The sequence below is a fragment of the Myxine glutinosa genome, chromosome 1, assembly GCF_964187855.1.
Source record: "Myxine glutinosa chromosome 1, kmMyxGlut1.1, whole genome shotgun sequence".
Taxonomy (NCBI): Eukaryota; Metazoa; Chordata; class Myxini; order Myxiniformes; family Myxinidae; genus Myxine; species Myxine glutinosa.
The window spans coordinates 96,108,974-96,128,823 of NC_136261.1; the positions used below are offsets into that span (position 1 = coordinate 96,108,974).

General features: G+C 45.6%; 1 protein-coding gene across 1 annotated transcript; it reads right to left on the bottom strand.

Moving 5' to 3' along the window:
* Window positions 1-8,912: 8,912 nt before the first annotated feature.
* Window positions 8,913-19,232, bottom strand: LOC144889739 (ankyrin repeat and SOCS box protein 12-like). Its single transcript, XM_078770920.1, has 6 exons — window positions 19,091-19,232; window positions 15,653-16,017; window positions 13,215-13,427; window positions 12,628-12,903; window positions 11,876-12,296; window positions 8,913-9,346 (listed from the first exon to the last, which is right to left on the bottom strand). Exons 1-5 carry the CDS (start codon window positions 19,105-19,107, stop codon window positions 12,163-12,165), a joined length of 1,005 nt encoding a protein of 334 aa, XP_078627046.1. The 5' UTR covers window positions 19,108-19,232; the 3' UTR covers window positions 8,913-9,346; window positions 11,876-12,162.
* Window positions 19,233-19,850: the final 618 nt, after the last annotated feature.

Here is a 19,850-nt window from a genome sequence, read left to right on the forward strand (position 1 = left end):
CACCATCTGCCATGATCTTTCTTGGGAAAACCACATTTCCAAGCTGGCCTCCAAAGCCAGTCGCCGACTGGGCATCCTCCGTCGTGCGAAGTCCTTCCTAGGCACACCTGAGCTCCTCACCACACACAAGGCTTTCATCCGCAGCTCAATGGAATACTGTTCTCCCCTATGGGCTGGTGCTCCTGCCTCACACCTGGCTCGGCTTCACGCTGTTGAATCCAAAGCTTTCAGAATCATTGGAATCTCCAACGATGAAGCTATCTCTGAGGGCCTTTCACTCACTCACCGCAGGCAGGTAGGTGGTCTTTCTGTCTTCTACCGACTCCTCTCCGGCCTTGCTCCCCCAGCTCTCTCTGTGCTCTGTCCCCCAAATATTCCTACAGGTCGCACAAGATCTGCCAGCCCCCCTCTGATGGTTAAACTGCCGAAATCTCGGCTCTCTGCTCACCTTCACTCTTTCATTCCTCTTTTCTCCCGCCTCTGGAACAAACTCCCATACTCACTTCAATCACACTCCTCCCTCCAGGTCTTCAAAACAGCTGTTCACCACCATCTCTTATCTTCCCCCATCCAAAACCTTGATCTTTTCTACCCCCACTAATTCACCCCAGATCCACCTTGTTTGAAATTCCAACTTCTTTCCTGGAAGTCTTGGCAGTGTCCATACGTTTTATACCTCTCCCACCCCCCCCCCCCCTTCCCATGCCTTCCCCCCAAAGCCCTCTCCCTCCCACAGTTCTCTCAATGTCTCCATGTCTCTCGGCCCCTGCTCTCAAATGTTGTGTTTGTGTCCTTCCCCCTCTCTCCCCATCTTGTCTACCGCTCCCGATGTTATTTGTTTTGTGTGTCTGTTTGTCTTTGTGTGTGATTAATGTTCGCTCTTTCACGAGCCTCGATCTTGTATACAAAAAAAAAAAAAAAAAAAAATACTGAAAGACCCTGAAGACCTAAAAGTCTCCGAACACCAAAAATACACCGAAGACCCAAAATACCCCAAAAACTCCGAACACCGAAAAGACCCCAAAGACCTAAAATGTCCTGAAGACGCCAAAAAACCCCAAAGACCCCAAACACCAAAAAGACCCCGGAAACCCAGAATACCCCAAATACCCTTAAAGACCCTGAAGACCAAAATACAAAAAGACCCCGAAGACTGAAAATACACCAAAGACCAAAAACACCCTGAAGACCGAAAAGACTGAAAAGACACCGAAGACCCAAAAGACCCTTAAAGGAGAACCCAATTCTTATTTCTTCTGAAAACCATTGACAATCAATCGGTCTAATTTGAAGGGGGTATTATTTTATTTGTGAATCGCAAAGTGCCGAAAAAAGCCCGAGAGTGTCGATTTTCGAGTTTGCCAGTGACATCACATTGTAAACTCACTGTGATCTTGCTGGCGACAGTAAATAGAGATGGTGCATTCCGAGCTGCTCGGATTCCGATAATGATTGGGGATGTTGGAGGGGGCGCGGTGTGTGGGTTGGTCGTGGGTATTTTTAGCTAGGGTGATGGTTGTTGGGGGATGGTGTGGGGTGGTCGTGAGTATCTTTAGTTACAGAGATAGTTGATGGGGGATTGTGTAGTGGTGGTGAGGGGTGGTCGTGAGTATTGTTGGCTTGGGTGGCAGTTGAAGGGTGAAACAAATCAAACAGACACACAAAGTATATAATAAGGGGAGCGGTAGACAAGATGGGTAGAGAAGGGGAAGCACACAAACACTACATTTGAGAGCAGGGACATCGGGAGATCTGTGGGAGGGAGAGGGCTTTGGGGGAGGAGGCGTGGGAAGGGGGTGGGAGTGGGAGACGTATAAAACACAAGGACACTGCAAGGACTTCCAGGAATGAAGTTGGTATTTCAAAAAAGTGGATCTGGGGTGAAATTAGCGGGGGTAGAAAAGATCAAGGTTTTAGATGGGGGAAGATCAGAGATGGTGGTGAACAGCTGTTTTAAAGACCTGGAGGGAGGAGTGGGATTGAAGAGAGTGAGGGAGTTTGTTCCAGAGGCGGGAGAAAAGAGGAGTGAAGGTGAGCAGAGAGTCTTGATTTTGGCAGTTTAACTATAAGAGGGTTGCAGGCAGATCTTGTGCGACCCTGCAGGAATATTTGGCGGACAGAGCCCAGAGAGAGCTGGGGGAGCAGGGCCGGAGAGGAGTCGGTAGAAGACAGAAAGACCACCAATCTACCTGCGGTGAGTAAGTGAAAGGCCCTCGGAGTTAGCTTCATCGCGGGAGATTCCAATGATTCTGAAAGCTTTGGTTTCAACAGCGTGAAGACGAGCTAGGTGTGAGGTAGGAGCACCAGCCCAGAGGGGAGAGCAGTATTCCATTGAGCTGTGAATGAAAGCCTTGTATGTGGTGAGGAGCTCAGGTGTGCCAAGGAAGGACTTCGCACGACAGAGGATGCCCAGTCGGCGACTGGCTTTGGAGGCCAGATGTGAAATGTGGTTTTCCCAGGAAAGATCATGGCAGATAGTGAGACCCAAAAGCTTGAGTGACAGAAATTATTGGAGAGGATTATTCAGAAAGTGGATGGGAGGGTTGTCCAAACGGTCTTTTCGGAGAGACATCGTAAGAGTGTGAGATTTGTCAGGATTGAAAGACATGTTCCACTTGTTTGACCAGTCTGATTTTGTCCAGGTCTGCAGAGAGTGAGGAGGCTGCAGACTGCCGAACTGAGGGATGAGGAATGGAGCGGCAGAGAGTGGAGTCATCAGCAAAGAGATAGAGAGGATTTTCAAGAGAGTCGGAGAGATCATTAATGAAGACCAGAAAAAGCACAGGGCCCAGAACACTGCCTTGGGGAACTCCAGCCAGAACAGAAAGGGAAGATGAGAGGAATCCCTTCAGGGCCACACGTTGACTATGGCTGGAGAGGAAGTCCGCCAGCCATGTGTGGAGATTTCCATGGATACCATAGGAGGAGAGTTTGGTGAGCAGAGCGGGGTGCCAGGCCGTATCGAAGGCACGTGATATGTCAAGGGAGACGGCTCTAATTTCCTGTTTGGCATTGAGGACCTCCATCCATTGTTGAGACAGCAGAAGCAGCATGTCCAGAGTAGAGTGACCAGGTCTGAAACCAAATTGATGATCAGAGATCAAGCCATTGGAGAAGAGGAAAGATTTCATATCCAAAGCAATGATGGATTACATGACTTTGCTGATAATTGGGAGAAGGCTGAATGGTCTGCAGTTGCTCGGATCTGTTTTTGCACATTTTTTGTGTAAAGTGGTGATGTTGCCTGATTTCCAAGCTGATGATAGATGACCTTGAGCAAAAGAGAGGGTGAAGAGAACAGAGAGAGGGATGAAAGAGCGGCAGAACAGGATTTTAGGCCCCGTGGGCTGATGCCATCAGATCCAGTTGCAGAATCAGAGTCGAGGGTTGATAGAAACTTTTCCACCTTGTCAGGAGGAAAGGACACAGAGTCCAGGAGCAGCTGGGTACAGTGGGTACAAAGAGGGATGGGTTTGGGACACAAGATTTAGAGGCAAACACAGAGTTGAGGCATTCAGCTTTTTTACGTGCAGAGTCAGCTGTGTAGCCGTTTGAGGTAAGGGAGGGGATGGAGGGGGAACAAACAGCAGAAACAGATTTGACCAGACGCCACCAGGATTTGGAAGAGGGAGACAGATTTGAGAGTTCGGTCTTGAGAATGGAGAGATATTGTTTCCTGGCTCTCCTGAGGGTGGACACACTTGTTTCGGGCTTTGTAAAAGGAAATGAGATTTCCTTCCGTTGGATTTGCTTTCCAGGAGACGAAGGCAAGTTGTTTCTGGGCAACAGCCTCACCACAAGATTCCGTGTACCATGGATGGGAGGAAGGGTATGACAACTGAAGACGAGATGGGATAAATCTGTGCATGAGAGAGAGCGATTTACTTTGGAAGAATTCCCAGGATGAGTTGATGTCAGATGCGGTAGAGATGGGAGACCAGTCCAGATGATTGATGGCTGCTTGAAGACTGTGACAGTTGGCCTGAGTGAAATGCCAGACTTGGCGACGCTGAGGAGGCTCTCTGAGAATGGTCAGAGAGATGTCCACTTTAACAAGCACATGATCAGATGAGCCGATTGGAGCAGAAGATGAGCTTGGTTTGAACCAAGTCGAGAAGAGAAGATGCTCCGTTGACTGAGATCCGGGTCGGGAAATTGACAGATTGTGTCAGACCCAGTGAGTCGCAGAAGTCCTTTGCTGAGGAGCCATGGCCTGTGAGAGAGGTACCCACTCCCAGCCAACTGGCATGGTGACAATTGAAATCACCACATATGAGGAAGAGAGAGTTGGGATGAGTAGATAGAAGTTGGTCCATATTATCAGACAGCGAGATGTCGATGGAGTCATCACTGTTTGGTGGACGGTACAACACACATATGAACAAAAGGTGGGAGCGAAGGGGACGCCATAGCCAGAGGTTTTCCTGGGGGTGAGGTGGAGAGAGGGCAGTGCAGGGCGAGTGAGGAAGAGAGTTTTTGATAAAGATAGCAACCCCACCTCCAGGACGAGGCTCAGGTCTATCATACCGGAGGAGGGAGTAACCCGGGAGAGATATTAAGGAATCGGAGACATCATGAAGGAGGAAAGTTTCTGTTAAGCAGATCAAGTCTGGTTTGTCAGAAGCAACCTGTATGGAGAGATCAGTCAAGTTTGAGCGAAGGCCTCGGATGTTTGAGGTTCATACCGTTAATGAAGAGGAAGGGGGAGCATTGTATACAGAACAGGGGGGGGGGGGGGGAGAGGGGTAGGGTAAGATGTGGAAGAGGAGGAAGAGGTAGGGAGAGCTGTTGACAGTGTGTCAGAGATTTCAGATTAGCTCGGAAAAAGGGAAGGATGGGGCGGACAAAAGGTTTGATGGTGATTGGGTGAGGCACAGTGATGTGTTATTTGAGGAGGAGGCAGAGCGAGGCAGAAGGTTGGGGGAGATGGAGGTGAGAGTTGGAAGGGGGAAGAAGCGGGGAGGACGCTTTGAGGACGAGGGGTGAGAGGGGGGAAATGGAGAAGAAATGAGGGTGGGGAGTTTAGGAGGGAAGGGGCAAGGGGGGATTTGAAAGGGATGGGAGATGGGGGAGTTTAGGAGGGGAGGGTGAGGGGGGAGTTTAGGATGGGAGGGGTGAGGGGGAGTCTAGGAGGGGAGGGGTGCGGGGGGAGTTTAGGAGGGAATGGGCAAGGGGGGAGATTTGAAAGGGATGGGTGATGGGGAAGATTTGGAGGGGAGGGGTTAGTTTGGATTCTCGAAAGTGTTGTACGATTAATGGGAAACGAACATTTATTGCAAAATGAGTTACTTGTGACCTTCGAGTCAAAGATACGTTTAAGGACGCTGGAGGGGGGATGGAGTGCAGGAGAGTTTAGGGAATGTTGAAAAGAGGAACTGTAAGAGATGGAATTTTTTTTTGGAATGAATAGATTTGGTGAGCAAGTCGAAAACACCCTTTTAAAGAAGAAGAAGAAAAAGGTGTTATAATATAATGCAGAATACATCACTTCAGGGGAAAGTTTAAACATTTTAAAATTGAACAGTCAAAACTATCTGGGGAAATGGGGGTGAAACACGTGGTCGAAGAATGAACGACGAATAAGAACAACGAATAAACGAATAAGAACAACGAATAAGAACAAAGGAGGAAATGTTTTTATTTTATTTTTTTTGAGTTGAGATTTTAAACAAGGAAGTACGGTGTGAAAAGACTGGGAAAAACTGAGAGAACGAAAGTAATTGGACCACAATCGACCACTGAGAGAAAAACAAAGCATCAAGGTCGGACACAAGGTACAAGGCCCCAAAAAACGCGGCAAGAAATAACCGACGATTTTTTTATACAGGTATGAAAGATCAACACCAAGATTCATCTTCCTCGGGATACACTATAGGTACACACACCGAAAGATAAATACAGTTTCGACAAAAATACAATTGTGAACAATTACTTAACTTCGAAATCGTGGAGAGCATGTGCAGCTTCGAAAAACCGTGCCGTCGCCGACAATATCTTGCGAGAGAGTGTTGTGGGGTTGTCGTGGGTATTGTTAGCTTGGGTGACGGTTGAAGAGGGATTTTGAGGAGATGGTGGTGGGGGGTAGGTGTGGGGTTGTCGTGGGTATTGCTAGCTAGGGTGACGGTTCAAGGGGGATTTTGAGGAGATGGTGGAGGGGAGGTTGGCGGGGGAGGTGTGGGGTTGTCGTGGGTATTGCTGGCTCGGGTGACGGTTGAAGGGGATTTTGAGGAGATGGTGGAGGGGAGGTGTGGGGTTGTCGTGGGTATTGTTAGTTATGGTGACGGTTGATGGGAGTTTGTGAAGAGATGCTGGAGGGGAGGAAAGAGAGTGGTGTGGGGTTGTCGTGGGTATTGTTTATAGCTTCGGTGACAGTTGAAGGGGCATTTTTGAGGAGATGGTGGAAGGGGGAGGAGGGGGAAAGAGGTAATTGTGATTTGGTCATGGGTGTTGTTAGCTGGGGTGATTGTTGATGTTTGTTTTTTTCTGGAAAATTGAGATGCCTCAAAAATCAAGGCCACCTCAGTTGAACAGAGATCCAGCAATATTACCAAAGGAAATAATCAAGAAATCCAAGTCAAATCAGTTGTATCAGCAGAAAACATCCTCCAATAAGAGATTGCAGAAAATGTGTTGTACACTTGGAACATGAACGCCCATGTGAATGTGGAATCAAATAATATCAGCAGAAATATCATGTCTCGGGAAATGCCTCGTTTTTCATTGTTAAAATAATAGCGAGGTACCAGTGCTTATACACTGCACACGGGACACGTGATCACCATTCCTCCAGTCGTGGGTCAAGGCAAAAGCAAACCACGTGATCAATAACCATCTCAAGTCACGGTTTCTCGGCGCCAGATTCGTTACATCGGCGCATCATGGAATGGCGTCGTATAAACAGCCTGAACAAGGAAACCACGGGAATTGAATCTACTATAAATGGAGGTGTGTGTGTGTGTGTGTGTGTGTGTGTGTGTGTGTGTGTGTGTGTGTGTGTGTGTGTGTGTGTGTGTGTGTGTGTGTGTCAATGTGTGTCATACTTTTTGATGTCAATTAATTAAGTACTATTCAAATGTACCTTTTAACCCTTTAGACTGCTGAGACCCCTTAACTTAGACCTTGGAAGACCCTTTAACACAGATGACCTTTAAGACCCAGATGACCCAAAAGTCCCCAAGGACCCAACTCATCTAAAAGTCCCTGAGGACCCAAAAGACACAAAAGTCCCCAAGGACTCAAAAAGTCCTTGATGGCCCAAAAGTACCTGATGACCCAAATCACCCAAAAGTCCTTGATGACCCCAAAAACCCAGATGCCCCAAAAGTCCCCGAGGACCCATAAGACCCCCGAGGACTCAAAACACCCAGATGATCCAAAAGTCCTTGATGACCCAAAGGACCAAGATCACCAAAAAGTCCATGAGGACCCAAAAAGTCCTTGATGACCCAAAAGTCCCCAAGGACCCAAATCACCCAAAAGTTATTGATGACCCACATGACCCAAAAGACCCACATGACCCAAAAGTCCCTGAGGACCCAAAATACTTGACCCAAAATACCCAATGACCCAAAATATCCAGATCACCCAAAATATCCAGATCACCCAAAATATCTAGATCACCCAAAATATCCAGATCACCCAAAAGTCCACGAGGACCCAAAAGTCCCAAAGGACCCAAAAGTCATTGATGACCCAAAATACCCTGATGACCCAAAAGTCTCCGAAGAGCCAAAAGTTCCTGAAGATCCAAAAGTCCCCAAGAGACCCAGATAACCAAAAAGTCCTGATGAACCAAAAGTACCCCAAAAACCAGGATGATCCAAAAGTCCCTGAGGACTAAAAAGACCCTGATGACTCAAAAGTCCCCGAACACCCAAAAGTCACCAAAGACCCAAAAGTTCCCAAAGATCCAAAAGTCGCCAATTAAAATTTGGTCCAATGGACCAACGGGTCCCCCAGTTTAATAAGTTTTGAACTGACATTTAGTGATCCTTTTATCTTTGTTTTGGCATACTGTATCGCCTGGAGTGGTCAATAGTCAATTAATTAATGTTTAAATATAAAGATCCTAGTTTCCTTATGTCTATGCCCTCTTACCTATGGCTACTGGGATTGGGGATTTGGGAGACGAACGTGGAAGCAGGGGGTGCGGGAGAGGGGGGAAAGGGAGGAGAATTGAAATTGAGAGGGAAAATTATTTTTAAAAACATAAAAAATTATGCCAGACACCCTCAGTACACCACTGGTGAGCCCGTCTATAAAGTTTGTACTGCAACATTTGTAAATCAGTAGTAGAACATCATCTACTCAAATATTACAATAATTATTCAGACGTTGTATTTCTCAGCTGGGCCTCTCTCAATGGCAATGACTGGAGTTTTACTTGGTGCAGAATCCTTTGTTATAATTTGTTTCTCCAGTTTATTTCTCCAGTTAAATATTTACAGATACTCTGAGAGCGTGTTCTCTCGTGCTCAACCGAGGCCATCGTAGTTTGGCAAGGCCACGCCCTTCCCCACGCCTACTCGATCAACCCTGAACCTTGCTATGCGCATGCTCGGATAAGAAAGCGTGTCACGTGTGCAGTGTGCTTGACTAATGTCTTTCTGATGATATATAGTGACTGTATTTTTGTCTGGCGAGAATCTACTCAAGTATTACCTAGGTCTTCTGATTTCTCAGAACCAGGATTTGGATACTTCAGATAAATACTTATATCTTGTCTTGATAAAGTTCTTCATTGAAGTTAATTTTACAAAACTATTATCAGAGAGTGCGCTGGCACTGTCGACGCTACGTACTAACGTAGGGATGACGTGGATAAAAAATGCCAGCCCCACCCACTGATACAAAACAAAAGTTGGAGTATCTGCCGTACTCTCGTCGTAGTTTATCGAGGACACTTGCAGTTTGAGTGCATAATAAGTTTTATTGACACCAAGTAAACAAAACAGTAAAAACCATGAGTGTCTTTCACGTCCGGCCGTGTATAAATAAATTCCTCTGGAGAGGCTCCGCCCCTCCCCTCTCTCCCACCATATTGGTTAGAGGGAAACCACACCAGTTATTTTGGCATTTCTGGTCCAGGTCCAACCACAAGTGCAGGTCCTTGTGTGGCATGAGGCTGGATGAAGACATTACTCTTTGAGAAACGAGCAATAAGACAGAGCTGCAAGATACAGTCAGGGTTACATAAGACAATATAGGAACACATGTGCAGTGTTTGACTTTGCTGACTGAGATATCTTGGCACTTTCGCTCCAGGATTGGGTATCCTCTGAGTACCATTGTGTTATTCCACATTGTAAAAAAATTACAGAAACAAGTGAATAAAAAAAAATCTATGCTGCATTAAAAAGGCAATGTAGGGATGACAAACTACAGTCTAAAAAAGGTCCTAAACAAGATAGGGATTTTTTTTTTTTTTTTTTTTTTTTTTTTGTATACAAGATCGAGGCTCGTGAAAGAGCGAACATTAATCACACAGAAAGACAAACAGACACATAAAACAAATAACATCGGGAGCGGTAGACAAGATGGGGAGAGAGGGGGAAGGACACAAACACAACATTTGAGAGCAGGGACCGAGAGACATGGAGACATCGAGAGATCTGTGGGAGGGAGAGGGCTTTGGGGGGGAGGCATGTGAAGGGGGGGAGGCATGTGAAGGGGGGGAGGCATGTGAAGGGGGGGGGGTGGGAGAGGTATAAACATATGGACACTGCCAGGATTTCCAGGAAATAAGTTGGAATTTCAAACAAGGTGGATCTGGGGTGAATTAGTGGGGGTAGAAAAGATCAAGGTTATGGATGGGGGAAGATAAGAGATGGTGGTGAACAGCTGTTTTAAAGACCTGGAGGGAGGAGAGGGATTGAAGGGAGTGTGGGAGTTTGTTCCACAGGCGGGAGAAAAGAGGAATGAAAGAGTGAAGGTGAGCAGAGAGCCGAGATTTCGGCAGTTTAACCATCAGAGGGTTGCTGGCAGATCTTGTGCGACCTGTAGGAATATTTGGGGGACAGAGCACAGAGAGAGCTGGGGGAGCAAGGCCGGAGAGGAGTCGGTAGAAGACAGAAAGACCACCTACCTGCCTGCGGTGAGTGAGTGAAAGGCCCTCAGAGATAGCTTCATCGCGGGAGATTCCAATGATTTTGAAAGCTTTGGATTCAACAGCGTGAAGCCGAGCCAGGTGTGAGGCAGGAGCACCAGCCCATAGGGGAGAACAGTATTCCATTGAGCTGCGGATGAAAGCCTTGTAAGTGGTGAGGAGCTCAGGTGTGCCGAGGAAGGACTTCGCACGACGGAGGATGCCCAGTCGGCGACTGGCTTTGGAGGCCAGCTTGGAAATGTGGTTTTCCCAAGAAAGATCATGGCAGATAGTGAGACCCAAAAGCTTGAGTGACAGAACTTCTTGGAGAGGATTGTTGAGAAAGTAGATAGGAGGGTTGTCCAGTCGATCTTTTCGGAGAGACATAGTAAGAGAGTGAGATTTGGCAGGATTGAAAGACATGTTCCACTTGTTTGACCAGTCTGTGATTTTGTCCAGGTCTTCAGAGAGTGAGGAGGCTGCAGACTGCCGATCTGAGGGAAGAGGAATGGAGCGGCAGAGAGTGGAGTCATCAGCAAAGAGATACAGAGGATTTTCCAGAGAGTCAGAGAGATCATTGATAAAGACCAGAAAAAGCACAGGGCCCAGCACACTTCCTTGGGGAACTCCAGCCTGAACAGGAAGGGGAGATGAGAGAAATCCATTCAGGGCCACACGTTGACTACGACCAGAGAGGAAGTCCGCAAGCCATGCATGGAGATTTCCATGGATACCATAGGAGGAGAGTTTGGTGAGCAGAGCTGGGTGCCAGACCGTATCAAAGGCCCTTGATATGTCAAGGGAGACAGCTCTGATTTCCTGTTTGGCATTGAGGACCTCCATCCATTGTTGAGACAGCAGAAGCAGCATGTCCAGAGTAGAGTGACCTGGTCTGAAACCAAATTGATGATCAGAGATCAAGCCATTGGAGAAGAGGAAAGATTTCATATCCGAAGCAATGATGGATTCCATGACTTTGCTGATAATTGGGAGCAGGCTGATTGGTCTGTAGTTGCAAGGATCTGTTTTTGCACCTTTTTTGTGTAAAGCGGTAATGTTAGCTGATTTCCAGGATGCTGGCAGATGACCTTGAGCAAAAGATAGGGTGAAAAGAACAGAGAGAGGGTGAGATAGAGCGGCAGAGCAGGATTTTAAATAAATATAAAATATAAATAAATATAAATAAATATAAAACCAACCATCCAACCATCGCAACAAAACTATTGGATGATGTTGGTTTAGAGAGTAGCGAAGAGTATTGCCATCACATAACAATCCCGACATCACTGCCTCCAGACTATTGTCGAGGGCTAGGCTGAGCTAAAAGTATAAGAAGCTCCTGTATAATTTCAGGGACTTCTTGCAGCTTCAGTTGTCTTTCATACTTTTCTTTTTTTATCAACTTAGAGCAACCAATCACAAATAGAGATAATTATAGAATGCTGTTATTAGAGATGTTCATGCAGTTTGTAAGAAGTTGATGATCATCTACTAATATTATAACATTGTACTTGGGCTGCTAATTTGTAGAGTCTAAGTATGTGGCTGCACAACAGGAGTAATCAAGTACTGGTGTAACCATTGGAGTGTTTGTAGAAGCTTGAAGCAATAGCTGATGAAGTGTAAATGAGGCAGTGATGTAGGGATTGTTATGTGATGGCGATACTGTTAGCTAATCTCTAAACCAATATCATCCCAACTTGTTTAGGACCTTTTTTAGACTGTAGTTTGTCATCCCTACATTGCCTTTTTAATGCAGCATAAATTATTTTATTCACTTGTAATGGTTACAGTTGTATTAAAAGAGATATCTACAAAGAGAAGAGAGATAAAAGAGATATAGGTTGGTGAGTTGTATTGCATTCCTCCTTGATATTACTACACCTTCATCAGCTCAGCTTGAAGACTCGAGCAACATGTTATAATACGAGGAGGAATAATGCAGAAAAAGGGAGATAAAAAAAGCCTTGAAAGTCCAAAAATATAAAACCAACCATCCAACCATCGCAACAAAACTATTGGATAAGTTTGATTTGAAAAAGGATATGCAGACCGACTGCATGCAGAGCAGGTCTTTGTCAAAGATCGAGGTTAAGGTAGTCTTGGAGGATTGGAGGGATGGGAAGTGAACAAATAGTGGAGAGATGGTCGACTTCCCGCATCCATCTGCGTACAGCAATTCGAGCCCACTGCAGCAGTGTACGTGGCTTCCCTGGTCATGGATTCAAATGTGAAAGTTGTGAATTGAAGGGAGAGAGAGAGAGAGAAAGAAAGAAAGAGAAGACTTATCACATGAAAATAAAATCATACAATGGGACATCAATTAATGTATACTCATGAAATTTGATCCCATATCACTGGTGTGTTTCACACATGCTTCTTTTTCTCCCTTACTCCTCACTCTTCAACTTTTCCCTCCTGCACACTTATCCCACACTCTGATTTGCCACATCAAACTAATTAATGCTCATACATGTCATCCTATGATTGATCCTGATCTTCATGAATTATATTATTGGGTTCAAAGGAATAAGTACACTCACGTCTTGCCTCTAGCACGACCCGTGCTGTACCGCCATCGCCAAGATCGCCACACCCCGGAGAGTCTGACCAATATGGCGATGCTCCAGCAGCCAAAAGGAGACGACCATAACATTCAGTCCGGCCTCGACTTGTGCAGGCTCCCAGTAGTGGCTCCGACCTCAATGATCTGGCTTCAGAACTAAAGCCCGAGCAGTTATAATCTGGGTCTGCTCCTGCCTGAAGCAGCACTTGGAAAACAGGCCAGTTGTCATAAGCCACAGCTAGGTACAAGGGTCCTGTTCGATGCCAGAAGAGCGAACACGTTTGGTGAAAATTTAATGGCAAGTAGTTGGTCCATGGGTTAGACAGTCAACACATTCTGTAAAGCCCGAGTTAGGATCTCAAACCGAGCGAACACCCTTAAAAATAGCAACTAAAAGTAATAATAATACAACAAATCAGCATCATCCTAATGGCCTGCTTGTTGAGTGAAAGGGTAGAAGTCTGTTGCCCAAGGATCTAATCTTCAAGTGAACCTTCTACGCTGATCATCTAAGAGCCAATAAAACAAAATGAATAAATGTGTCTACAGCACTGGAGGACCTGCCTCGGCTTGGTTGCTCGCGCAAGCCAAGTGGCCAGTCGGGATGTTTTGGTTGCACATCAGGCGAGGAGCCAGCAGCAAGAAGTGCGCGTGCTAGGTCCAAGTGTCCTGCCTGAGCCGCCAGTAAAAGAGGCCGTGTGTTGTTTGCTGGGCTGCCGTCGCTCTGTGCTCCGTGAGCCAGCAATTCCAAAGCAACTGCTTCTTGGACCTTGCTGCCTAAAGGGTGCAGAGGAAGGGAAGACACATTGGTTGATTCAAAGTTTTAATGATACTTGGTGAAGAAAACAATGAAACATTCAACTGAAAGATTTGTCAGCCTGCTCTTCCATGAGCCTCTCTTGAAAAGAAAATGAAGCATACACACACACACACACACACACACACACACACACACACACACACACACACACACACACACACACACACACACACACACACACACACACACACACACACATTCACATTATATAAGAAAAATATACATATTGGAATTTGTACCTTCAGTAAAAATAAATGTTGGCCAACTCTATGGCAAACTGATACTTTGAGCTGATAGGTTTTTGCCTAAATGTAATGCCCTTTTTGCATGGACCTAGCACGCGCACCTAAATGGACTGTATGCCCTTTTTCCTTCCATCCCAGAGGTATCCCCATCTTTTCGCAAGTGGACCAGGTTATTTCCGCAACGTTTTTGTCGTGTGCTCAGCTTAACGAGATGGTGTTGCCTGACTTCATCCACGGCCCCAACAATAAGCAACATGTTATGTCATGGCTAATAAAGACTTCCAAAAAGTTAAATTGTGGGTCGAAAGCTTGCATGGCTCAAAGGGAAAATAGAGGCCATAAACGCGTCGGATTTTGTGTCAGAGGACAAAGGAGCAGAAAACCGGACTACCTCTATAAAACCGGACGAATGGCTATCCTACCCACCACCGGTCATTTATGGGTGTTTTTAGCCCTGAACATCTTTGTGACAAAGGCTGTTGCAGGTGCATCCTTGTTGAACAAGCTTTAGCGGTGGAGATATTTTCTTTGAAATACAAAATCTCAGCTCACACAAGAACAGGTTGACAAGGGAAAAAGGCAAGGTACTGACAGCGGGGCATTTGGGGCCACAGGTGGATGCAACAAGCAAGGTAATTAGCAAAGAGGAAAGAGAGGTGCAGAGAAAATACAGCAAGCTGCCAGTAAGAGGGTCAGGTAATGTAGAGAGTTTATAGGGGGTAGAAAAGATCAGGATTAGGGGTTGGGGATGACATGAGATGGTGGCGTACCGCCTGCTTAATGCCCTGAAGGGAAAACATGACATTAAACTGGCTTTTGAAGATAAATGGGAGAAAAGAGAAACAAAGTTGAGATGGGAAGTAAACCTAGAATTTGGGGTTTAACCAGGATGGGGTTATTGGAAGAGTGCGTGCTTTCTCTGGGAAGTGTCAGAGGGCTTTGAGACAAAAGGTAGCAAGAGAGGAACTAAAAACAGGCCATAGACTTGTCCACAATGCGATAGCAAAACAGACCTTGTGGTACGGCCTCATCATGGGAGATGGCAATAATGTTGAGTGCTTTAGATTCCACAGAATCCAGGACAGACAGATATGAAGCAGTAGGCCATAGGGAGGGCAGTACTCCATTGAGCTCCAGACAAAGACCTTGCAAAGTTTGAGTAGCTCTGTTTTTTGAATGAATGTGTTGGATGGAGGATTGACAGTGTGATGCTGAATTTGGAGTCCAGTTTTGTGAGAAGGTTTAGCCTCGCAGAGGTTGTGGCTGATAGCGAAACCTAGAAGTTCAAGATGTTGAACCTCTTCCAGTGGCTGACCATATAAATAGATAGGTGGGTTCGTTTGACGATCATTCTGGAGCACCAGGATGAGACGGATTTGCCTGGATTGAAAAACATCATCCATTCTCAGATCAGCATCTAATCGTTCCCAGATCAGCCGGGAGTGATCAGCTGTTGCTTGCTTAGTAGTGGGATGGGGGTACTGTATGACACAATATGGAGTCATCTGCAAAAAGGAAGAGAGGGTTTTCCAGAGTATTGGAAATTTACGTAAACGAGGGACAAGGCTGGGCCCAAGACACTGTGCTCACTGCAGTGAGCTTGGCAAGTAGAGCGGGATGCCAGAGATATATCCAGGGGCCGGTCCTGCCCACTTTTCTTTTGCTTGTAATTGGAAGCAAGCTTACTGGTCTGTAGTTGAGATTCTTGCAAATGGGAATGATATTTGCTGACTTCCAGGAAGATGGGAGACAGTCAAAGGAAAAATAACCGTTAACGTTACAGTGAACCATTACTTTTACAACTAAAGATACAGTTCACACAGGGTGGTTCAACTCTATAATTACCCATACATGATCAATATTTATTATCTTTTTCATTATATGCTTGCTGTCATAAGGAAAGATTGAGGGGTTAAAGGATAATAAAAAATGTAGACCAGATATTGCAGATGCAGTGGCAACGAGTAGCGGAGTGCGCCCCTTGACGTCGGGCGTTTCGGTTGAGGCACCAGCATCCAGAAGTTGAGTTACGCAGGCAAGGTTACCCAGAGCTGCGGCACGACCTAGTGGTGAAGAAGGTAGCCCTGGACCCAACACCGTGTTTACAGCATCGTGACCGGCATGCGACCTGAGAAGGTCAGCGAGTTCCTCTGGTCGGTCGTTCATGATGGCCTCGTGGATTTCAACTGCTGCTTGCCGAGTTGCCAAACTCTGTTCATGCTCGCTGGATAAATTAGGCTGCAGCAGTTGCATGGCCATGTTGATATCCATAAGGGCAGCTTCGTACTTGGTCATGGCTTGGCTGAGGAAGTCAATTAGCAGAAAGAACAAGACAAACTATGCATGACTAAAGCAAATAGGCACGCAGACAATATTGAAGGTATTTGAAAATAAATTCATGAGAAGACATTTCAGACAAAGCAATAGTCTTTTTCACAACCCACCATCCAATTTTACCAATAGAAACTTTCTGATACTGGCTGCAAAGTACATATAAAAGGCCTCACATCTGTGTTGAGTTACACTGGTGACGGCTGCCAAGCCTCCCTGCATTGGAAAAACTGGGGCAAAACTTGGGGGTGAAATAGGGACATTGGCAATGGAATTACTGAAAACGTTTGGGCCAGTCTTACTTCTTGCTATGAATGTCACCAAAACTCCAAAATAGACGCGTGGTGGAAATAGCGCCACCTTTGGTGGTAGCCGGTATTACAAACCATCCTTCGTCTTAAGATGTGGAGTATGACACATTGTGATCAACAAAATTCTTTCAAAAATGCCAAAATTATAAAATGCATTTCCAAGACTATGCCATAGCACATTGCCTCACCGAAGGTAGGCCGAGACGGGTACTCCTGCCCGCAAGGCGAGAGGGCCCGCTAATTCCTTTCTATAGTTCACAGACCGGCGTTTGAGTGTTTGTTACGCTACTTCTCCAACAGTTCTGGCCCAATTACATCCAGATTTGCTACATAGGATCAGCATGACCCCAATTATTAGAGTATATGGTTGCTTTTACCTTTGCCGGTGGTCTTGGGGTTGTGTGGGGAGAGGTGAAAATTCTGTGTAAATGTGAATTGTGTTGCGCCACCTCTAGGTGGGAGAGGGTATTACAATTTCTGCCCTTTACAATCCAGTATTCCTGTCCCCACGTTTTCCAGGTAGTCCAGTAAGGTGTGTTGAATTATAATCTGCGGGCATGTTTTTGCTTCATGCATGTAACCCAAGTTATTTGTTTTATTTTCAGGAGCGATTGACGCAGCTGTCAGTTGCCTATACACTGCCCAAATAAAGGTATGTCAGGAGGACATGTTGCCTGCTTAAACGAAGATCGCCCATCGGGCGGTTCTCTGCAAGTACATGAAAAGAAGTCGAATCTTCTTCGTTTTTGTATGCTTCTTTGTTCTTATTACTCTTATAAAACTACGAAATGTCCAGCAGTAATAGTACAATATTTAAACTGTACCTGAAAAATTGCAAGGTAACAGTTTGGTGGCGTGCTTGGCTCCACAGTGTCTTGGCACAGGTTTGTTCACCTGTGAAGTCCAAATGAAGGACATAGCCCCCTCTCATGATGCGGTCTGCAGGAGCTCACCATCCTTCATCAGCGGATGCAGCTGTCCAGTAGATCTGCATTTACGTTTTGGAATTTCAAACATCCCGCAGTATCTCGCGAAAAGAGTAGGCAAATGTGTGCCGGTGAGATGAATGAATGAATGAATGATCGTTTTAAGGCCATTTTCCCCGCTGGAGCAGGGGTTGGCCTTGCGGGCCCCATGACAATCATGGTTCCCTGTTTGAGGCAATGTTTTTATGGTCCGGATGCCCTTCCTGACGCCAACCCTTGGTCGCCTCTTACAATGCGCAGGGATACGGTGTACCTATTCTAAACCAGGGTACACACCGTGATCATTCATCCCAGCAAGCTGGTACTCAATTTGCCGACCTCGGAAGGATGACAGGCTGAGTCAACCCCCCTGGTGTTAATTCAGCGATCGACCGGGATTCGCACCCAGGATCCTAGGATCCCAAGCCGGCACCCTAACCGCTAAGCCAACACCAGGCTTAGATATCTTACCAGTGAGATAATGTCACTAATTCTGCGTCCTTTAATAAGTCGTGTGCACATCCTCAAATATAATGTGTAAGTAACCTGGATGTTAGCTTAGATCAGGTGCAAGGTTTGAATGAGTTTAGTACATGGAAGATCAATTGAGGGATTCAACGAATGAGGTGTAAATACAGCACAGGCATGGATGGTATCCTCGTGTGTCCAAGTTTCCTTAGAGGAGTGCACATTATTAACTATTGTTTTTTTTTAATGGCGCCAATTATTCCCACCTGCTGGGATAATCAGCCAGGGAATTCTCCTGTCCCAAGTCTTTCACGAACCGGTCGGTCAGGCGTGATGGTGTCACGGTGTGGCTGAAGCCGATTTGCGCAGGAATTTGGAATTTGTCCAGGGTGTCAACTATAACTGGCCCACTATTCACGTAACACACCGTGGGATCTTGGTGATGATCTTGATCTTGTCTTGAACCTAACAACATATCATTTTGGCTGCTGGTTGCATCATTTATGGAAGTGCATCTGTGCTGCTGATGGTGCCCCCCAATTACCAGTAAGTACCCCTATTATCATTATCAGTTAGCTGGTACTCATTTTGTCGACCTCGGAAGGACGACAGGTTGAGTTAACCCACCTGGTGTTAATTTAACAGCAAAAGCAGGGGCTCAAACTCAAAACCCTAACATCTTAAGTCAACTTAACATCTTTTCAACTTAACATCTTAAGTGAACATCTTTTCTGAAATACCGACTTCTTTTCTGGAAGTCCTAGCAATGTCCATGTGTTTTATACCAACCCCCCTTCCCGTGCCTCCTCCCCCCAAGCCCTCTCCCTCCCACAGATCTCCCGATGTCCCAGCTCTCAAATGTTGTGTTTGTGCTTCCCCTTCTCTCCCCCTCTTGTCTATCGCTACCCTTATTATATGTTTTGTGTGTCTGATTTTTTTGTGTGTTAAATGTTAGCTCTTTCACCAGCCTCGATCCTGTATACAAAAAAAAACCAAAAAAACCTGAACGGATAACCCAACACGAGGCTCTCACTCAATTCTGTGAATGCAAAGGCAAACCCCCTCGTGTAACCCTTCGCAAGAAACTGCTCCCGCAGTACTGGACCTGCCTAAGGACAGATCAACGAATACGAATACGAATGGGAATACACCCCAAATTATTACTCATCCAACCCCCAACATAAAAAATGAAATTAAGTCAAACTGAATTCTTTTGTCAGAATGTTTTTTTCCGACTGAACAAAACATAACTTGCATTATTTCCTGAACACACAAAAAATATAAACGTTTTTACACCAACCTGTCCTTGGGGTGCATTTCAAGCTGGAATTTCACAAGCACTGGATAAATGACTATCTAGCATGTACTAACGTATCTATGTACGTGCCCTCGTTGTCTGACTATCGAGCATGTACTAACCGGTGTACGTGCCCTCGTTGTCTGACTCGTCTGACTCGTGTGACTGGGAGCAAATTTGAGCACAGGAATTCCGTGGCCGATCTATTTCCAGCCAGGCTCTCAAGCACGTCCCAGTTTAGAGTTCCAATGACATTAAGTGTTCATGGTGACTGTTTAAAATAATAATAATAATAATAATAATAATAATAATAACAACAGTTTTAACGACTACATTTCATTGAGATTTGTAGCGTGTACTACTCGATAATGTATATATATATAATATTTATTAATTTGGCAGCACAATTTCTCTTTTGGTTCCGACTGGTTCGTATACATATACTATTCGGTCAAACTTGGTACCTATTACAGACCCTGACCGTTGACCTCTTGACCCCAAAATCTAATCAGTTCATCTTTGCGTCATAATATATAATTTTACCACCTTTGGTGAAAATCCCATCACTAGTTCACAAGTTAGCTCGGTAACGGAATTTTTTAACCTAACGGGGCGTCTGACATTTGACCTTTTGACCCTAAAATCTAATCAGTTCATCTTTGCATCATAATATATAATTTTACCACCTTTGGTGAAAATGCCATCACTAGTTCAGAAGTTAGCTCGGTAACGGAATTTTTTTACCTAACGGGGTGTCTGACAT

Bases quoted from the DNA above. Each gene is read 5' to 3' on its own strand.
- LOC144889739 (XM_078770920.1), bottom strand. The intron at 12,904-13,214 runs GCAGGTCCTCCA...GGCATCGAACAG, and splicing joins GCGCGAGCAACCAAGCCGAG to GACCCTTGTACCTAGCTGTG. The intron at 12,297-12,627 runs GTGAGTGTACTT...ATCCATGACCAG, and splicing joins GGTCGTGCTAGAGGCAAGAC to GGAAGCCACGTACACTGCTG.